At 36.9% G+C, this 23,232-nt stretch overlaps 1 protein-coding gene across 1 annotated transcript in view; it reads right to left on the reverse strand.

The window, feature by feature from the left end:
- Nucleotides 1-22,785, reverse strand: part of ENTPD1 (ectonucleoside triphosphate diphosphohydrolase 1) — a 155,196-nt gene extending 132,411 nt beyond the window's left edge. Inside the window, exon 1 of the mRNA XM_053692528.1 lies at nt 22,177-22,785. Coding sequence (XP_053548503.1) covers nt 22,177-22,192 — 16 coding nt within the window. The 5' untranslated portion in view covers nt 22,193-22,785. The remainder of the gene's footprint in view (nt 1-22,176) is intronic.
- Between the last annotated feature and the right edge of the window lie 447 nt (nt 22,786-23,232).

The following is a 23,232-nucleotide window of genomic DNA, read 5'->3' on the forward strand; positions in this document are numbered from 1 at the left end:
GCACAACACGCACAGGAAGGTGTATACCTGGACTGCACAACACGCACAGGAAGGTGTATACCTGGACTGCACAACACGCACAGGAAGGTGAATACCTGGACTGCACAACACGCACAGGATGGTGTATACCTGGACTGCACAACACGCACAGGAAGGTGTATACCTGGACTGCACAACACGCACAGGATGGTGTATACCTGGACTGCACAACACGCACAGGAAGGTGTATACCTGGACTGCACAACACGCACAGGAAGGTGTATACCTGGACTGCACAACAATGAAAATGTTGCCAAAAATAAAAAGAAATACTGTTTTAAATCCGCTTAATTTGTAAGATTATCTTTTGTAGCATGTTCTAAAATAAAGATATGTTTATGGGCTGGCAGGAGTGAGTAAACAATTTAGTGGCAATTTAAAGGGACATAAAACCCAATTTTTTTTCTTTCATGGTTTAGATAGAAGATAACATTTTAAAAAACGTTCTACTTTACTTCTATTATCATGTTTTGTTCGTTTTCTTGTTATCCTTTGTTGAAAAGCTGGGATGTAAGCTGAAGAGTGTGCACGTGTCTGCAGCACTATATAGCAGCAGTTTTGCAACAATGTTATACATTAGCAGGAGCACTAGATGGCAGCACTATTTCCTGTCATTTAGGGCTTCAGGCATGTGCACGCTACCTACCTAGGTATCTCTTCAATAAAGAATAACATGAGAATGAAATGCATCTGATAATAGAAGTAAATTGGAAACTTTTTAAAAATTGTATTCTCTATCTGAATCATGAAAGACATTTTTGGGGTTTAATGTCCCTTTAATTATATATAGGTGAGGAAAATACCTGCTGCATAGCATTAAATGTATGGAAAATTGCCTGTTTAGGTTTATTCCTGAAATTGAAACCACCAGATAATCCACATTTTAGTAGTGGTCTTTGTTTATAGAGAGAGATAAGAGCACCTACTCTTCCTGCAGGCACCAACCATTTGAATGGTCACGTACTTGAGAACAATGAGAGGTGTTTTTCAATGAGCAAAACCAACTATTTCAAATACAAATGAAACCTGAAAAAAACTTTTTCCCATACATTTAAAAGGCCATATTAGAGTATGTCATTTTAAGACTTTCGACCCTGCACTACCCGAAAAAAGGGTTAAATACACTATAGAAGTATTGCTGCAGAGCACCGTGGGTCCGGAGTGGAAACTGCCACTGATCCAATCAGCAGTGCTAGTTACATCTGAGCCTGTCCCAAGCAGTACTTCTATGGTGCGTTTGACCTCTTTGCGGGTAGCGTAGGGTCAATAGTCTTAAAACTACACAATGTAACAAATTAGAGCATGAACTTTTTTGGCCCTTTAATACTCTCCAAGTTATTGGAAACACAATATGTTACTAAATATTTCCTTTGTTCTTCCCTTTTCAAAGTGTTTTCTGGTGCAAAAATGGATGTGACTGTACTAAATAAACATAGAAACATAGATATTGACGGCAGATAAGAGCCATAGGCCCAGCAAGTCTGCCCGACCTTACCTAACAGTATAAACTTATCTAGTTCGTAGGATAGCCCTATGCTTGTCCCATGCATTTTTAAAGTCCCCCACAGTGTTTGTTGCTACTACCTCTTGAGGAAGTTTATTCCATAAATCAATCACTCTTTCTGTAAAGAAGTGCTTCCTCAAATTACTTCTGAATCTACTACCCTTTAGCTTGAGCTCATGACCCCTTGTTCTTGAATTTTCCATTTTATGTAAAATACCCACAGCCTCAGTTTTACTAAACCCTTTAATGTACTTGAAAGTTGCTATCATATCACCTCTTTCCCTTCTCTCCTCTAAGCTATACATATTTAGGTCATTGAGCCTATCCTGGTAAGTTTTATTTTTTAGACCATGTACCATTTTGGTAGCCCTCCTTTGCACAGATTCAAGTTTGTTAATATCCTTCTGAAGATATGGTCTCCAGAACTGCACACAATACTCAAGATGAGGCCTAACTAATGATCTATAAAGTGGCATAAGAACCTTACTATTTCTGCTGCAAATACCTCTACCAATACATCCAAGCATTCTGCTAGCCTTACTCGCTGCATTACTACATTGTTTACTAAGTTTTAAATCATCTGAAATAATAATTCCCAAGTCCTGTTCCTCGTCTGTAACAGTCAGTTAAGTGTCATTGAGTCTGTAATTAACATTTGGATTTTTCTTCCCTAAATGCATTATTTTACACTTTGCTGTGTTAAACTTTAGACCCCAGTCATTTGTCCAATCCTCCAATTGTTGTATATCACTTCTCATTTTGTCTACCCCCCCTGGAACATCCACTCTGTTGCAAATTTTTGTATCATCGGCAAAGAGACATACTTTCCCCTGTAGCCCTTTGCTGATATCGCAGATAAATATGTTAAACAAAACAGGCCCCAGAACTGACCCCTGAGGAACACCACTAGTAACAGCCCCCTCTGCTGAATGAACTCCATTTACTAAGACACTTTGTTTTCTGTCCTTAAGCCAGCATTCCACCCAGTTCACAATTTTTGAATCTAGACCAAGGAGATATAGTTTGTGAATAAGTTTATTGTGTGGGACGGTGTCAAATGCTTTGCTGAAATCTAGATATGTTACATCAACTGCTCCTCCCTTGTCTAATACTTTTGTTACATAATCAAAGAAGTCAATAAGATTAGTCTGACATGATCTCAAACTTTTTTCTGTTTTCAGAAACTTTTTTCTGTTTTCCAGTGAGAATCAGTGACTCCATGCACCTTTTGTTAGTTTCATGTTAAACTTTAAACAGGTTTTACTTAGCATTTTTTGTACACACACACATATGTTGCGGGTAAAGTAAGGAATTTGGGTAATCCCAGCATTAACCGGGTAAAGCTGACATTACCCAAGCGGCTATGGATAAAGCCCAATTTAACATGATAAATCTTCTCATACTGCAAATATATATATATATATTTATTATATTATATATATTTATTTTATACACACAATGCACTGCAATTCACACATCTTCACTATCTTTTTTGCCTCCACTTTGGGGGTTAAAGGGGGGCGAAGGCCCCTTGTAAACCTCATTCCCCAAGGTTCACTTGGGGTGGATGTCAGAGGATCAGCGGGGCGCCTTCCTTGAAACCCTGAGGCAGAGGCAAACAAAATAGTGTAGATGGGGGGAATTACATTACATCGGGCTTTACCCACAGCCGCTTGGGTAATGTCAGGTTTACCCGGATTTCTGACTTTACCCGTAACATATACTGTATACTGTATATATATATATATATATATATATATATATATATATATATATATATATTTCACAGTAGAGTGTTCCTTTAAAGAAGATGTCACATGTCTGTGTCTGGTTTTGTTTGTATCACTCACCCATTGCAGCAGTTTCTCGTAACTATCAGCCTCATGGCGATTATAGCAACATATTTTATTGTGTTTATAATTTTTACCTGAGACACAGCGAGAAATATTTACAATACAAATTGCTAATGATTGCAATTCCTTTTTTAAACTTTACCATGGTTACATTAGTACCGAATAATACAGGTCCCCTAAGAGTAAGATGTACATAGAGAAATGAATGACTGTATATAGCATAAGGAGAAAACCGAAAGGCGATGATTTATTCTTGCTGAGTCAGACTAGCTGTCTAGTAGAAGGATTACAGAAAGGGAAAGAAAGATGTATGAGAAAAATTAGAGATCCAACACTGCAGTCGAAACCATCACTATTTTAACTCAGGGCTTTAAAAATTCTAGTAGCCATGGCTACCTGGCACACAAGATTTGTCCTTTTGGCAACTATTTGCTATATTATTCTGATTTCATTATATAAACACTAATGCCAACCTCCTCAAAAAAGTGATGATCTGGCTCCTCAATATTCTTCCTACATTTGTTGTCAATCTAAGTGCACCATGTCTGTGTATAAAGATGGCTAGATTTATTAAAGGGCCAGTCAACTTAGTTATTAATAATACATAATACTGCACTATGTGCAGAATAATGTAACATTAATCTAGTGATGGCTGTAAAAAAAAAAAAAAAGGGAGGAATATTAGTTTTAACCCCTAAAACTTTACTTACCATCTCTACTTCGCTGTCCTCTTCAGCTCCTCAGTTAAAGCATTGCTAGGTTAATATTACATAATACTGCACATAGTCCAGAATTATATAACATAAATAAAAATGTTGACTGGCCCTTTAAGCTGCACTCTTAGCTTTTGCGGCTTTTCAAGTGTGCAAATGGTTGCACAAGAGCAGGGGGCAGCATTGCACAAGAAAGCTCTTGTGCAATGTAAAATTTCGACATCCAATGCAGCATCGCACATTGTGATTGCAGGCGGATAGTTCTCTACTTGCAAACCTGTCTGCCTGCAAGCATAACTCTTGCCCATTATGTACTCAATCTGAAATTTCCGTCATAGAGCACTGGTTGTGAGAACCAGAAAGATGGATTGGTGAGTTTTCAATAGTGGGCAAAATGACAGCCCCTTTTAAACTGTCGAACAAACTGTAAATATTCCATGTACTACTTGTAAATGATTACAGCTTCTTTTGTCTGCACAGACTGTCAGAGCAAAAATTAAAGGGGCATGAAAGCAGATTCAGAAACACCTTTCGAGGGAGTGTTTTTAGAGCAACCATTGCAGCCCATAAGAAGGCCGCTGCCCACCCCTTGAACTCTCTCCTAAGCTCTCACTCATTAGTAGTATTAAAGGGGTACTAAACCCAAATTATTTATTTAAAGGATTACTGTCTGTTGTTTTTCTGACGTTTCTAAAGTTTGCACACGCGCATTGCAGATAAAGTCAGCCACATTAATACCCGGGTTGTCATCCAGGATAGGACGCTGTGAACTGGTACCCCCGAAGGGGGTTTGGAAAATAATAAAAGATTGAATAATCATTGCGCCAAAACGGTAAACAATTTAAACAGACAGTACATTAATAAGTATGGTTTTTTAACGTTCTTTGTATTCATGCAAAAAAATGTTTTTTCCTTCACTGTCCCTTTAATGATTCAGATAAAGCATGCAAATTTTAGGCAACTTTCTAATTTACTCCTATTGTCAATTTTTCTTCGTTCTCTTGCTATCTTTATTTAAAAAGTAGGAATGCAATGCTCAGGAGCCAGCCCATTTTTGGCTCAGAACCTGGTTTATGCTTGCTTATTGGTTTGCTAAATGAAGCCACCAATAAGCAAGCGCTATCCAGGGTGCTGAACCTAAAATGGTCTGGCTGCTAAGCTTTACATTCCTGCTTTTTAAATCAAGACACCAAGAGAACAAAGAAAAATTGATAATAGGAGTAAATTAGAAAGTTGCTAAAAAAAAAAATGGATTTAGTGTCCCTTTAAGCGCAACATATGCTGAGAGCACAACTGATGTGTGGGTCAAACAAGCATGTGCCAACAAGCATTGTTTGATGTGTGGGTCAAACAGAAGTGGAAGTTTTAAACGTATTTTTGGAGTAATTCTATATATTACATCTACATACAAATGCCACTGTCTGGCTATATTTGTGGACATCTGATCTAGTGCAAAAGGCATTCTTAAAAATGAACAGACTTTTGTTACATTAACTGTCCCTTTAACATGGAAAATATGTTTTATATTATTCAGTGTGTTCTTTATCTGAATCATGAAAATGTAATGTTGGCTCCAATGCTTTTTTTTCCTCTCTAGTATGTCTAAATGATAAACTGTTTCCCAAGAGAACAAGAGATTTTTTAGAGCAGTTTGGTGTAAAGCACAGGCCCTACAAAGGGATCTTCCTCATTCTTGTGTGTATGTCACTCTGATGTTACACCTATGGGAACACACTAAGGGTTCCATTTATCAAGCCCTTCTCTCTTTTTGACTGCAGGTTCACACAAGCCTTGCCAACCCCAGTAACAATACAGGATTGTCTTCTGCAAATAGGGCAAGTGGTAGGGAGTTTTGTTCATTTATTGCAAGACAGTCTTGCCATTATATTATTATTATTTTTTGTAGAAAAACATATATTTAAGCTGTATCTTATATCATCATCTTCGTTGAGGTCAATTAAAGGGATACTGAACCCAAATTCTTTCTTTCATGATTCAGATAGAGCATGCAATAATTTTAAGCAACTTTCTAATTTACTCCTATGATCAATTTTTCTTCGTTCTCTTAGTATCTTTTATTTGAAAAAGCAGGAATGTAAGTTTACGAGCCGGCCCTTCTGTGGTTCAGCACCTGGGTAGCGCTTCCTGTTTGGTAGCTAAATGTAGCCACCAATCACTACCCAGAATGCTGAACCAAAAATTGGCTGGCTAGTAAGCTTACATTCCTGCTTTTTCAAATAAAGATACCAAGATAAAGAAGAAAAATTGATCATAGGAGTAAATAAGAAAGTTGCTTAAAATTACCTGCTTTATCTGAATCATGAAAGAAAAAAAATTGGGTTCAGTATCCCTTTAAGGGTTATATTTACAACAATATTTCAGCCAGTAGACTTTTAGATGTAACTCACCCTTCACACACATCTTGGCTACATTTGACAACCAGGGAGGCTGCACGTTTACAGAAAACAACAATTATGCATTTTATAAATATTTTTTTCTGCAAGACGTATTTTAAAAATGCTATCTACACAAGTCTCTGTTTTTTTTCTCCCCTTTTTTTATGAATAAACTTGCTAGAGACTTTTTTTTTTTTTTTTATGAGTGGTCATTTTATTTCAAGGAACACGAAACCCCAATTTTTTCTTTCATGATTTAGATACATTTTTAAACAACATTCCAATTTACTTCTATCTAATTTGCTTCATTCTTTAGGTACCCTTTGTTGAAGACATAGCAATGCACATGGGGGAGCCAATAACACCAGGCATCTATGTGCAGTAAACAATCAGCAACTACTGAGCATATTTAGATATACTTTTCAACAAAATATCTCAAGAAAATAAGGCAAATAAGATCATAGACGTAAATTGGAAAGTTGTTTAAAATTGCATGCTCTTTCTGAATCATAGAAGAAAAAAAATTGTGTTTCATGTCGCTTTAAATGTTAAAATGTATCAAGTAGCACTATTGTTTGTTTATATGTAAACTGTTTAACAAATAGGCATTTTTGTTTTGAGCAACATAGACTACCCTATAGTCACAGAAATTCTTTTACAGGGCAGTACTGACATGTGAGCAAGACCAGCTAGTTTAAGTCGGTAAGCATCCTGAAGGGCAAGTTTATGACTTTTGAAAAACAGGATATGAAGAATCACATAGCTGAAGGCTGAGAGCTGGTCAGATCTATTATTATCTTGGGGTACCCGGACTATAGAGAGAGAGTTCAGGTCTACAAGTTTGTGAAGCTTTTTAGTGAAATCTGTTGTCTTGTGTAGCACTTCCTGAATACTATAAAGTGCTTAACACAAATCACAACTCATATTTAACACCTGTTTTATACTCAAGACCACAAATGTGGCGCAGAATACAAAAGTGCCTCTAAGATGCATTCTGCAAAGTACAGTATGTGTATACTCTACTATGCAAAAGTTTTAAGCAGGTGTGAAAAAATGCTGTGAAGAATGCTTTTGAAAAATAGAAAATTTTATTAGTTTATTTTTATCATTTAACAAAATACAATGTGAGTGGAACAAAGAAAAATATAAATCGAATCAATATTTGCTTTCAAAACAGCATTGATTCTTCTAGGCAGGGATTTTGTAGGCATATAGTCAGGTGTATGATTAAACAATTATACCAAACAGGTACTAATGGTGATCATCAATTTAATACGTAGGATGAAACACAATCATTAACTGAAACAGAAACAGCTGTGTAGGAAGAATAAAACTGGATGAGGAACAGCCAAACTCTGCTAAGATGGTGAAGTTGCTGAAGACAGTTTAATGTCAAAAGTCAAACACATGACAAGATTGAGCACAACAACAAGACACAAGGTCTCTCCCAGTCCCAGCCAGCAGGGCCATCAGCTCAGAACTGGCAGAAACCAGTGGGACCCTGGTACACCCATCTACTGTTTGGAGAAGGCTGGTCAGAAGTGGTCTTCAGGTAAGACTTGCGGCCAAAAAGCCATAACTCTGACGTGGAAACAACGCCAGGTGACTCAACTATGCATGAAAGCAGAAGAACTGGGGTGCAGAAAAATGGAGAGCAGGTGCTCTGGACTGATGAGTCAAAATTTGAAATATTGTGTTGTAGCAGAAGGCAGTTTGTTCACTGAAGGGCTGGAGAGTGATACAAGAATAAGTGTCTGCAGGCAACAGTGAAGCATGGTGGAGGATCCTTGCAAGTTTGGGGCTTCATTTCTGCAAATGGAGTTGGGGATTTGGTTAGAATGAATGATCTCCTCAATGGTGAGGATTACAAGCAGATACTTACCCATTATGCAATATCATCAGGGAGGCATCTGATTGGCCCCAAATCTATTCTGCAGCATGACAACCTCAGACATACAGCGAAAGTCATTAAAAAAAAACACAACTATCTTCAAGGAGTCCTGGAAGTGATGGTGTGAACCCCACAGAACCCGGAGGCTGCCAAAATCCGCAGAAGAACTGTGGTTAGTTCTCAAAGATGTTTGGAACAACCTACCTGCTGAGCTCCTTAAAAACTGTGTGCAAGTGTATCTAGAAGAATCAATGCTGTTTTAAAGGCAATGGTGTTGATTTATCAAGCTGTGGAGGACAAGGGCGCACATACTTGCCCCTGTCCGCTGCAGCTCGCCTCTGGCGGGCTGAATTCCGCTGCCGAAATTCAGCATTGCACATGAGCGCTATTTTGAACTTGCGTGCAATCCTGCCCCCTGCCCGCGCACAGCCAATCACGCATGGGCAGGAACTGTCAATCTCCCCGGTCAGATGAGACCGGGGAGATTGAAATTCGCCACCTAAGAGGTGGCAAAAGTTTAGGAAGGCAGCTGTCATAAATACGGACTGTAGGTTCTCTTGTGAGAAACTGAAGTCGTAGGCAGGCAAAGGGGTTGATAAATCGACCCCAAAGGGTAGTAAAACAAACTACTGAATTGATTTAGATTTATTTATTTTTATGTTCATTCACTTTGCATTCTGTTAATAGATAAAAATAAACTATTAGCATTTCTATTTTTGAAAGCATTCTTACTTTACAGCATCTTTTCACACCTACCTAAAACTTTTGCACAGTACTGTATATATGCAGGTCAGGGTTAATTACAGCACTGCTGAGAGATGTAAGACACAAGAGAGCGGCGTTCCTGGCAGCGTCTGCGGGCTTGGCGAGGCAACCGGAAGTGACGCCGGTTTCAGTATAGTTTTTCCATGGAGAGCCAACGGAGTGCCGTAGCAGTGGCGAAACCTAGCCACTTAGTAGATGCAGGACAAAGGAGAAAATGCAGGCACTGCTAGGGATTCCTTAAAACATAGAATCTTTATTTGAACGATGATAAAAAATGAACAGCTACAACCGCTGTGACAAAAGCTTGAATACAAAAAGGTACAAACCGGCAAAAGGCAAGGCTGGGGTAAATAGACACAAAAGATTGTCTGAACTATCTTTTGTGTCTATTTACCCCAGCTTTGCCTTTTGCCGGTTTGTACCCTTTTGTATTCAAGCTTTTGTCACAGCGGTTGTAGCTGTTCATTTTTTATCATCGTTCAAATAAAGATTCTATGTTTTAAGGAATCCCTAGCAGTGCCTGCATTTTCTCCTTTGTCCTTAATTACAGCACTGCCTATGAATTTACTGAAAGTTAACAATCTAAGTTAACTGCTACACTGACCTTGCATTTATTCTACAGTATATCTATCACAGAATTGTAGTTTTTCAAAATGATGTTGGGCAAGGATACAAAAACGAGTTACTAGTATTTCTAGGATAGTTGTGGTTGTGCAGTTAATGTAATGTCTACTTTTATGATTCGCAGACACTCGCAAGGTTACCTAGGGAACTCGCTGTAAAAGCAGGTTTGTGTTAGAAATATACCTATCATTTCCTGCTTTTCATTAGTGGATGCTCCTGCCGTATACATCTAAAGTTGGGTGAGTTGCCAAACGCTAGCAACAAAGAAAAACGTAATTAAAACCACATTACTTGCAAAACACTTGCAAAAATGATTTATGTCAATGTTTCATGCGTAATTCACAAAGAATCTATTGCTCCTGTAAAGTATGTAGTCTTGTGGTTATGTCTTACTATTTCAGTGATACAAGGTTATCCTGTTTTTATTTCCGGTTTTAGTTCTATTTAAAATGCACATTAAACACATTTTTTCCATTACATTACTTCTATTATATAATTTGATTTGTTCTCTTGGTATCCTTTCTTGAAAAACATACCAAGGTGGGTTCATTAGTGCATTGTTCCTGTTCCTGTTCCTTTAGCAAAGGATATCAATAGAATGAAGCAAATTTGATAAATTTTTAAAATTGTATGTTCTATTTGATTCGTGAAATAAAAATTAGTTTTTTGTTGTCCCTTTAAAAGTTTTCAAGATTCCTTCCCCCCCACCTCATTTTGATTAATTTGTTCTGTAAGGTTGTGATGGCATTTTTATGATGTCAGCACCCTTCACAATGGATTTTATTCTATACACAAAAAAGTTAATGGTTACAGGAGAGATACAGCTACAGGATTTATAATCAATCTTTATGAATTATTGAGTTGTGGGAGTTTCTTTCAAAATACATTAGTTTCATGAGCGTGTTTTATTGAATTGCGATCACCATCTAAAATCTCAAAATAGGTATGTGCATAGCTGGCAAATGCCATATTATATAAAAGGCCAAGTGTGTTTGTTCGAAGCTGTCATGCGCAGTAGAGACAGCACAAGGACAAACACACCTGGCCTTACCTGACGAGAGAGAGAAGAAAGAGAGAAGAAAGAAAGAGAGAAGAAAGAGAGAAGAAAGAGAGAAGAAAGAGAGAAAGAAAGAGAGAAGAGAGAAAGAAAGAGAGAAGAGAGAAAGAAAGAGAGAAGAGAGAAAGAAAGAGAGAAGAGAGAAAGAAAGAGAGAAGAGAGAAAGAAAGAGAGAAGAGAGAAGAAAGAGAGAAGAGAGAAGAAAGAGAGAAGAGAGAAGAAAGAGAGAAGAGAGAAGAAAGAAAGAGAGAAGAGAGAAGAAAGAGAGAAGAGAGAAGAAAGAAAGAGAGAAGAAAGAGAGAAGAAAGAAAGAGAGAAGAAAGAGAGAAGAAAGAAAGAGAGAAGAAAGAGAAGAAAGAGAGAGAGAAGAAAGAAAGAGGAAAGAAAGAGAGAAGAAAGAGAGAAAGAGGAAAGAAAGAGAGAAGAAAGAGGAAAGAAAGAGAGAAGAAAGAGAGAAGAAAGAGAGAAGAAAGAGAGAAGAAAGAGAGAAGAAAGAGAGAAGAAAGAGAGAAGAAAGAGAGAAGAAAGAGAGAAGAAAGAGAGAAGAAAGAGAGAAGAAAGAGAGAAAGAGAGAAAGAGAGAAAGAGAGAAGAAAGAGAGAAAGAGAGAAAGAGAGAATAAAAAAAGGTTAGGAGCCAGGGGTAAAAAAAAAAAAAAAATTATGAACTAGTGGCTTCCTGGTTTTGTTGAGCCCTGGCTGGCCATGTTAAGATCAGAATTAACAGTGCAGTCCCACTCTGAAGATGACTTTAACCCCTTTTGTAGAGGGTTAAACACACAGGTATAGAAAAGCAATAGTGCAAAAAGAAAAATGCATTAATAGGGGAAGTGAACAATGTCAAATATGTTACATATGTTAAAAAAAAAAAAGTTTTATAATACACAATTATGTCCCTAAAAGTGCATTTTGCATTGCATTGACACGCGGCTGTTGAAAAAACTGCCGCGTCAATGAGAATGACTGCACTGACAAGGTAAATACAGTTTTAGGGGCCTAAATGTCTATTATAAATTATTTTAAAAAAACGAAAAGGCTATCCTCAAGTTACATAACATATTAGACAATGTTTAATGCCCCTTTAATTTTTTCTTAATGCAGCTTTATGTCCCTTTAGTTTTGTGTAATGAAACAGCTTTGCTATTTACTTTAATTATTTATTTTGCCCCCTTTTCTTGTAATTTAGATCTTAAAATTGAGGAATTTCACATTCTCAGAACCTGAAATGCAACCTACCCCTGCTGACTTCTCAAGGCTTACCCTGCTACATATTTATCCCTAATTGGCATTATCAGTTAACAACAGTAAAGCAATATATTGTATACCATAATTACTGTGGCTGTGGCTAACCTTGTAGTCTGCAGACTAAAGTCAAGATTGGCTCCTCCGAATAAGGCAAATGGTTGGCTATTGAAAAACAATTGCAGCATAAAATATGTTATTTTGTTTTAAAAATGTGTAGACTTGGCTGATATGCTGTTCTATTGCAACACAACAGAAATGTCTGGTAATTACAAGCTATTTACTGTCCCTTTAAGTGTAGTTCATGAGTGCGTGATTAATCGGTTACTTATACAGGAGGAAGAGATTTTTTTTGTAAAACTGATAACTGACTTAGTAGAAGATTTTTTTTTAAAATTGAATTAGTCGTGTAAATAAGCAACCGAAAAAGGCTTAGGGGCATATTTATGATTGTGCGAGAGGACATGATCCGATATAGCTGCCGGCATTTATCATTGCACCAGCAGTTCTTGTGAACTACTGGTGCAATGCCGCCCCCTGCAGATTCGCAGCCGCTAGCAGGGGGTGTCAATCAACCCGATCGTATTCGATCGGGTTGATTTCTGTCCGCCGCCTCAGAGCAGGAGGACAGGTTATGGAGCAGCAGTCTTTAGACCGCTGCTTGATAACTTCTGTTTCCGGCGAGCCTGAAGGTGAGGTGGTAAAGTTTGGAAACTGGTGGCAACATAAAAATTCTCCATAGACTTTAATGGAGATAAACAGTAAGTACATAATGATTTACTCAAAGCAAAGATAAGCTTTAGAATAATATGTCTATACTCGTCATGCACATTGCGGCCTATAGGAGCATGATGAGCCCTTTTCGTCACACAGGGGGATCATCGAACAAACTCTGTTTTCAGAGATCCCCGTACTATAGGCCAGAGATCGTTGGGGGCCTAGTGGGTGGGTAGCACTCCCAGGCTTCATGGGAGTGCCAGTGACATCACCACTTATGCACGTGGTGACGTCACAAAGGGGCTGAACCAGGTTGCAACGGTAGCTGCTTGAAAAGAGGGGGAGGTTCTTTAAACCCATTGATCTCAGCTCCCTTAGCAGCTACAAACCTCCAATAGCCCTTATTTGAAAGATAATCATTTACTCTTTCAAGTGGTCTTGGTGCAGTGCTAGAAAGCATATATTTTAAAAATAAAAGAACATATGGAGATTTGCTTGGGGATGTTTTAGTTTATGCACACACAAAAAATAAAAAAATCTAGTAAGTCTACAGACCCCTAAAAAGTTTATTTTCTAGTAGACAAGTCCCTCCCTTAAAAAAATATAATACATGAAAAATAAATGCTTTTAATTCTGTGCTGCACAATGGGGCCTCTATAATCTATATAACCCTCAATAGCCTGTATCGGCCCCTATTTCACACGTGGCTATTCTTGATGACATGTGATCACAGTAACAGCAGTGGTTATTGGGCCATTTTCAAAATGATTTACTAAAATCTATGCAAAAATTATACATATTTCCAGTTTTTGCCTCAGCTATTTCACATGCTATAAAGTTTAAATATAACAATAACATATTGTGAATCTGCTGGGCCTGCTGAAAAAAAAAAACAACAATATATCATTTGTGTGGGTCCTTCACTGAAATTTATTTTAAATGTAGGTAGCAAAAAAAAGCACAGAATTAGCTCAGCAGTTGGGTGGAATAAAGGCTTAGCAGTGAAAGGGTTAAATATTGACTATACAAGTGTAAAAGTTTGGTTTCTATAAAGTACTCCAGATTCAATAAGGTAATATTTGAACTAGTTTTCTATTTATCTCTGTCTTCTGCTAGGAACAATTAGGGAAAGATGGATAAACCAGGCAATAGAATTTGAGTAAACATTAAAGTAAACCCACATAACCTTGTTTGTATTGGTCTATTTTATTGCCCGTTTTATATCTGTTCCTAATGGCTTTGCAGCAGGACAGTGAGATAAGGTGAAAACTTAAAGGGACAGTATACACAAATTTTCATTTAACTTCATTTAATAGACACTACTATAAAGAATAATATGCACAGATACCGATATAAAAAATCCAGTATAAAACCGTTAAATAAATAAAAATAAAAAAACTTACTTAGAAGCTCCCAGTTTAGCTATGTTAAAAATGTTAGCTGGAACACCCAGGGAAAGTTGTTCTGTAGCAAAAAAAGATAAACACTCCCCCCTCCCCTGCATATGAAAATACTCTTTACACAAACAGGAACAAGTATTCTCTTAAAACTTTGGGGCTTGGTTAGGAGTCTGAAAATCAGTGCAATGTTATTTAAAAATAAGCAAAACATATATATATATATTATTATTATTTTTTAAACTGTATGAGGTATATAAATGGATCTACAAAATACTTATGCAAAGAAAAATCTAGTGTACAATGTCCCTTTAAATGGACAATGTACACTAATATGTTCCGCATTATTCATTTTACCTACTGGAGGGTATAACATTTTTAACAAAAAGCTCATTTACCTTTATTTTCTCATTCAAAATAGCTGATTTTGTATACTGTTTCCCCACCCATACTAATTGTTTCTGAACTTAATTTCTGGTTACACAAAAGCCATGTAAACAAGAAGATTTGGGTAAAATAATGCTCCCAGATGTTGTCACAGAGAGTTACTAAAATATAAAATTTTGTTCTCTCCAAGTATTGGCCTTTGCGTAAACAGTAAAAAAAGAAGCTAATGAGGACTGTAAATAATTAGATCGAAAAGATAATGAGATCTGCTTACCCTGCTAGCTCAACCCGTTTCAATGGGTTGTGATTTCAATTAGCAGAAACAGCTATTTCATATACAAAATAATACCTAAAAAGTATTTCCATACATTTTAAACGCTGCAGCTGGTATAACAAGTCATTGTAAACACATTAAGAAGAAGCCAATTTTACGGTGCACTGTCCATTACTTTACAGAAACTCAGTGGAATTTAAAAAAAAAAAAAAAATTACAATTTTTAGAGTTAGATTACAGGAAAAAGGGAACAAAATAAATAATTAAAGTATATTGCAAAGTTTATACATAATTAAACATTTTATATTACAATCGTATAATGTTTAATATCCCTTTAATTACAGTTTATAGTCCAGTCTATAAAGTAAAGACTCACTTCCCTCTAGAGTGGGTCTGAAAGTTTATGAAGAATGGTGAAGATGGTATTTGCTAATATGGCTGAATTGTAACAATATCAGATCTATTGCAGTTATACAAGGGTAGATTATGATCTTTAATTTAGGGATATCTAGTATATCACATGATATGTTACAAGAGGTTTTGCTCATCCTTCCAGCCACTAATGGTAAGATGATGCAAGTTAAAAGAATTAATTACAGTCTGGATACCCATGGTCTACAGAAACCTTAGGCCCCCAGATGTTTTGGGACTACATTTCCCATGATGCTCAGACACTCTTTAGGCATGCATTCTGTATAGAACTTAGAAAGCATTATACTGCCCCCTACTTTATAATGCCACCCAGCTGGCAAAAGTGTCTGTGAAGAGCACTGCTATCTATACTGAAATTATTAATACGGCAGAATTGCCTATAGGGAAACTATATAAAACAAGAGGAAGCAGCAAAAATCAACTCCCCAGTGTGAGAAAACAGAGATCTCAGCCCATTTGAACAGGTGTCCCACTTGCCTTAGTTGGAGGACCCAATCCCCACTTGTTACTGAAATAGGCATGGCTTGACATTTGTTTTGTTTTTTTCATTTCAGTATCTTGCCTGAAATCACCTCTGCTGAGACTAATTGGGGACAGATACTGTATGTAACAGGGTCAACTCTATGCACTTCCAATTACTTAGGATTGGAAAACCTACAGTTTTCAGACAAAATAAATAATAAAAGGGACAAAATAAATAATAAAAGCAATATTGATTTTTTCGTATGTTTATAATTTTATATTTAAATTGTATTGTACAGTGTGCGTCTGATAGTGCATATGTGTCACTTAAATAAGTACTAGACAGTGTGTGTGTGCGTGTCTGATAGTGCATATGTGTCACTTAAATGAGTGCTAGATAGTGTGTGTGTGTCACTTAAATAAGTGCTAGACAGTGTGTGTGTCTGATAGTGCATATGTGTCACTTAAATAAGTGCTAGACAGTGTGTGTGTGTGTGCGTGCGTACGTGTGTCTGATAGTGCATATGTGTCACTTAAATAAGTGCTAGATAGTGTGTGTGTTACTTAAATAAGTGCTAGACAGTGTGTGTGTGTGTGTGTGTGTGTGTGTGTCTGATAGTGCATATGTGTCACTTAAATAAGTGCTCGACAGTGTGTGTGTGTGTGCGTGCGTACGTGTGTGTGTGTGTCTGATAGTGCATATGTGTCACTTAAATAAGTGCTAGATAGTGTGTGTGTTACTTAAATAAGTGCTAGACAGTGTGTGTGTGTGTGTCTGATAGTGCATATGTGTCACTTAAATAAGTGCTCGACAGTGTGTATGTGTGCGCGTGTGTCTGATAGTGCATATGTGTCACTTAAATAAGTGCTAGATAGTGTGTGTGTGTGTGTCACTTAAATAAGTGCTAGACAGTGTGTGCGTGCGTGCGTCTTATAGTGCATATGTCTCACTTAAATAAGTGCTAGACAGTGTGTGTGTGTGTGTGTGTGCGCGCGCGCGTGTGTGTCTGATAGTGCATATGTGTCACTTAAATAAGTGCTAGATAGTGTGTGTGTGTCACTTAAATAAGTGCTAGACAGTGTGTGTGTCTGACAGTGCGTATGTGTCCCTATATATGTGCTAGACAGTGTGTTTGAGTATATCACTATATATGTGCTAGACAATGTGTGTGTGTCAGACAGTGTGTGTGCAACTAATAGTGCATATGTGTCGCTATATATGTGCTAGACCAGGGGTCCCAACCCTTCGGACCTCAGGGACCACTAAACTCACAATTTTGAATCCCGTGGACCACTAACATGATTTTTTTTTTTTAAAAAGGTGTATGTGGGTGTATATATATATATATATATATATATATATATATATATATATATATATATATATATACATACATATACACATACATACATACACACACACACACACAAAATGTACATAACTAGTATAACCATAGCTAAATTTACATTATGTATATATTTACACATTTTTAAGAATTCTTTTTTGGAATTAACTAACTGAATAACAGAACTGAGAGAATACTTCCAAATGACAGATGAAGGGTGAGTGCCAACTTTTGAGCTGGAAACAGAGAGGCAAAATGTGGGGGAAAATGATTTTTGTTTAAAGGACCACAAGACTTCCAAGTTACCTCCCCAGTTAGGAATTATTCAAAACTACTAATGATCATGGACAGACATTGGAGTCATAAACTAAGTTTATATCAGAAAGCTCTCAATATGGATGTGAGCTAACCCCGACTAAGATTTTCTTTTTTTTATACTTTAATTCCACTATTTCAAGCCAAGACTATACCAACCTCTGTTGGCTTTAGAATGGAATTATCTTCCTCTGAGTAGGGCACTGTGTGTGAGGAGTTAAATATACAATCTAGCTACGCAAGTTGTGAGTACTACGCAACGTGCGTAGGGAGATTGTAATTTAACTCCTCCTCTGTCGGTTTTCACTGATGTCCAGCCAGGCACTGTAGGGAGTTGCGGCGATGTCCGGACCAGCCCAGGTGAGATGCGATGGCGGTGACACCATCAGAAAAGATTGATTCCTGCTTGATGGTGTCACGGACCACCAACATCTTCTCGCGGATCACCAGTTGGCGAACGCTGTGCTAGACAGTGTGTGTGTGTGTGTGTGTGTGTGTGTATCTGACAGTGTATATGTGGAACTTATATATGTGCTAGACTGTTAGTGTGTGTCACTATATATGTGCTAATCAGTGCGTATGTGTCACTATATATATGTGTGTGTGTGTGTCTGATAGTACACGTGTCACTTAAATAAGTGCTAGACAGTGTGTGTGTGTGACTTATATGTGTGCTAGACAGTGCGTATGTGTCACTTACATATGTGTTAGACAGTGTGTGTGTGTCACTTATATATGTGCTAAACAGTGCGTATGTGTCACTATATATGTGCGTGTGTCTGATAGTGCACATGTGTCACATATATGTGCTAGACAGTGTGTGTGTGTGTGTCACATATGTGCTAGACAGTTTGTGTGTGTCACTATATATGTGCATGTGTCACTATATACAGTATGTGCTAGATAGTGCACGTGTCACTTACATATGTGCTAGACAGTGTGTGTGTGTGTGTGTGTGACTTATATATGTGCTAGACAGTGTTTAAGTGGTTAATCTATTTGCTGCCAGAGACATACAGTTTACTGCATAGTACTACACTGCAGGCCTTAATTGTTAAAGGGACATGAAACAAATATTGTAATAAAAAAAATGTTTAATAATGGGTAGTAATAAATATTGTAATACACTTGCATTATTTATTTTGACCCCTTTTCCTGTAATTCAACCTAGGTTTTCCAAATCTACTGAGTTTCTGTAAAGTAATTGGCATCATCATTTTGAAACCTATCGGTAGGTTTTCCTTATCTCATCTCTTCTGCTGGGGATACTAGGGACATATAACGTGTACAAACAATGCTTCTGTGTAATAAAGCAACATTAAAAAGGGGCTTTAAACCATGTTTAATAGTTAATTTAACATTGCACACAGCCATTGTTTCTCTGTCCCTACTTGCCCTCAGCAAAAAATATTAGATAAGGAAAGCCTAGGTTCCAACATGGCAGAACCCATTAGTGTAACACTTTTCTTACAACTAATATAATTCAAACAATACAGCTACAAATTATTCTTAGGCTAAATGTTGCTTTGAGTACAGTGTTTTATGTCCATTTAACCATGGGCATGGATTATTCTTCCTATATTAAAGCACTGGCTTGAGTATCTTGATATTTAAAATTATATGCAGCTCATGTGTACAATAAATCTCTTCTAGTGAACATATTGCCACTGTTATCATACTCGGGATATATATATATATATATATATATATATATATATATATATATATATATATATATATATATATATATATATACATATACACACACACACACAGAGCATATATCCGCAAATAATCACAATATAGCAAAAGATCTGTATAAAATAATTTACACATGTTTTGTCAAGGGTTTGCAAATCAAGAGCAGTTCAAGGATCTCCCCCTTGGAAAAGCTGGTGGAATTCATGTTCCTGGTATCCTCTTCCTGTATCCAGGGGACAGTTGTAAATAAATTGGTGCACTAATCTAACCAATAACTGCACAGAACGTTTCAAGATTAGAAAGATGTCAACATTTGCAAAAGGGACACACTAAAAGATTGTATTCACCATAAAATATGTAATTATCCACAGTTAAACTGCTTTGTAATATATTTTGTTTATGTGGCTCTTATTTGTGATTTCCCAGGAGAGGTTGATGACATGTGCCTACTCCAGACATTAGAACCCGGATCCTGCTACATTATACACAGTAATTGTTTGATCAGTGTAGAAGCACAATTTAATTTGAGACACAAATAAATTAAAACACGATATACCTTTAAGGTGTATGTGTCACACTGTTGTCTGACTAGATAAACTTACAAGAGACATGTCTGTTTAAACAAATGCTAAATACATGGGCAAACATGCAGACTGTATATATATATATATATATATATATATATCAAATTATATGCTACATTAGAAGAAAAAACAGTCATGATTATAATAAATATAAGAAGCAGTAACTTTTTTTTAAAAATGTTAACACCATACTGATGTTTGAGGTTTGCAGTTACATGCGAACAGATGCATAGACTGAACTGTTTACACATTGTGTCACACCTGCTTTGCAGTCATTTAAATCCCACATGACTGTGTGGAGTGTGTTATCTGTCTATTCCCCAGCCATTAATAGCAACAAGACAACTTGAAAAACACATTAGAATGGCCCATTGCAACCAAGCAGTTTTAATTGTGTTGAAATAGTCTTCTAAAGCCTAAAAATATGCTTATGAAACTGGAAGACAGAATTTGCTTCCCTTTTTTTTTTTTGGTCCCTGTGAGCAACGTTCTAAAGCAGGGTGGGGAGTATTTGTGTTTTAGATTTGGTTCATTTTTCAAGGGGGGTGGGAGGGGCTTTGAAAAATTAAGAAACTCTCCAAACCAGTCAAAACTAATTATCTGTTTCATGTATCTTGCTTCATAGGTTAACCCTTCCCCAAGATGCTGCTGGAGAAAAAAAAAAAATCCCTTCTTTTATGGAGCATACAAGTTGTTCAAAATGGTCAAATGCATTCTAAAAATTGCACTCCTGGGACATACACAAAGCCTGTGACTGGAGCATACACAGGTATGCATGGTTCTCATTTGCTCACCAAATGTATACTCATCTGGAGTGGCACAGGAGCACACAATGTACCATTTGAAGGAGTTAAACACATAGTAAATTAAAGACCTGTTTAAAAATAAAATAATGAAACAACACATTATGTTACACTAGAATGATACTTTAACACTAGATTACATTTGAGTTCTAAACACCAGGTAGTAAACCTCTCCCCCAACTCCCATAAAAAACAGCAATCAAAGTATATGAAGACAACTAGTTAAGAAATGGAATGGATTCTTAATCAGGTTATTAAAGAGTCATACAAGAAAAAAATATGTTTTTTCTTGATTCAGAGCATGAGATTTTAAACAACTTTGCAATTTAATTCTATCATCAATTTTTTTCTCTCTCTTGGTATCTATCATTGATATGCATGGAAGTAAGTGTCTGCCGCACTATATGGAAGCAGTTTTTTCAAGAATGCTATACATTTGCAGAAACACTAGTTGGCAGCACTTTTGCCTGCCATGCAGTTCTCTAGACACAATCACTATACCTACCTAAGTATTTCTTCAACAAAGAAAAACCATGAGAACTCAGTACATTTAATAATAGAAGTAAATTGGAAACTTTTAAAAAATTGTTTGCTCTGTCTGAATCAAAAAAGAAAAAAAATGGGGTCTTATGTCCCTTTTACTATTAAAATCATGAATTGTATTAAAACCCATAGGCTTTCAGTAAAAAAAAAAAAAAAACTATTCTTTCTTACAAGGTCATTCTGTTCTCTAAAAAAGATAAATATTATTTCTAGCAACACCCCCAGGAATGAGAGTGGATCCCCTCCTCCTCTCTATGAATATCAGTAACTCAGAAAAGCTGCAGGGTATCACATACAGTTAGAAAATGTAGCAGTTTATTTGTAATTGGAAAATCTTACCTCCACCCCACAGAGAGGAAAATAATCTGATATTATACAACTATACACATTACTGTAAGCTTGTTTATGTGACCTTAACATTCTTTGATATTTATGCCAAGTAAAATGTGTTTGGAATGGATGGTTAATAATGTTAACACAGCAATTGTAATAATCTCTCTCTATATCCATTTAAGCTTTCAGTTCTAGGTTTTCAAATGTCATTTCAAGATTTTAACCAACAAAGTACAAAGTTGTACATAGAGACTGAAAGGGAATAGCCTGAAAACGTGTATACAGCAATGATCTGAACAGAGATAACAGATTCATTGCTGCTGCTAATGAGAGATAACAGACAACCTACTTTTATCACTAACAGAACTTTGCAATTCATCCTGCAGAGTTCAAAATGTTCTCATGTGTCAACTGTAAATACCATTGTGCCCTATACATATAATACATTTCTAATTATTAAAATGATACATTGCACTATAATAATTATATTGCACAAGCTAAATGTAAACAGAATTAGTAACTGGGTGTTATCTCTTTAAAGTATCACTGTCATATTACAGCCTTGTTTTAAAGTATTTAGAATCTTCAGATTAAAAAATAAACAAAAAATAAAATAAAAAAAATATTGTGTTCATTTATTAAATTAAATTACTGTGAAACTAAAGTTATATTTAAATAAAAATAGAATAATACTAAAAAATATAACAAAACAAAAAGTTTTTAAAGTCAACCTCTGCCAGGCAGCGTACCAGGGTGGCATAGAGGGGGTACCAGCTGGGGCACTGCTGAAAGGCTCTTACCCTTTGGTTCTTCCATCAGTTCAGCTCCTGCTTGCTGCTCAGCCTGCTGCTGCTGCTAGTTTTACTGTGAGATGTTGCACATGGGGCTTGCCTATTTAACGGTCCATGCGTGTGGGTGGACTCATTTTTTCAGTCTTTGACATAGGAGATCCTGGTGATAGGAGGTCAGGGTGTCTCCTTGCTCACAGGGCCTGGTAACTGATGATGTAGATCCCTATGGTGATCCCCAGCAGGATGGATGTTTGTAAGATCTCTATGCCTGTGTATTGCTGCACTGCTGTATACAGCCCATGTCTTCAGCTTCCCTGCTCAGCCAGGCAGTGATCTGAGTCCTGTGCAACAGACGGCGGAATAATAATCCTGGGCAGCTCACACAGGCGGTCATTATTCATCCTTTTGAAGCTGCTCGACACTAGAAAGAATGCACATGAGAAAAAGAGGGGAAAATGCTGTTCTTAAAGACGACAGTCCTGCCCTACATGATTAAAGCTCCTGTTAGATCACCTTGCACTGTGCGGCTGCTAGTAGCCTGGCTGACTGCAGAGCGGTGAAAACAACAGCTAGAGGAGGACACCAGGAATGAGGTGATAGAACAGGAAAAAAGCACTGCTGGTTAACCCATTTGCTGCCAGAGATGACTGTTACAGGCTACAACCCTGTTTGGCAGCCATGGAGTTCCAGCAGTAGTTTTTAGCCTGGGGGGCAAACATGTCAGCCATTGCTCAAGTGCCCTATAGTTTAATATAGGGGCAGCCTAGGGGGCACTTGACCTGCTTCAGTGGTCAGAAACCTATATTTCAATAGCCATGTCTGACCTGTGTACTAGATTGTAAACTCACAGATAAGATCATCATTTTTTTGCTTCCTGTATTTATTGTGTGTGGTGTAAATGCTATTTTTTTTTTTTTTTTTAAATCTTAAAACAAAATACTGCATTACATGAAACACAGTTCAATCTTTTTTTTATTTTTAAAGCAACATGGAAAAGCTAAACCGATCACAAATATGGACACCACAGGTGAGCATATGTGAGTAGCTGCAAATCACTGTGTACAG

Source organism: Bombina bombina, chromosome 9 (assembly GCF_027579735.1).
Source record: "Bombina bombina isolate aBomBom1 chromosome 9, aBomBom1.pri, whole genome shotgun sequence".
Lineage (NCBI taxonomy): Eukaryota > Metazoa > Chordata > Amphibia > Anura > Bombinatoridae > Bombina > Bombina bombina.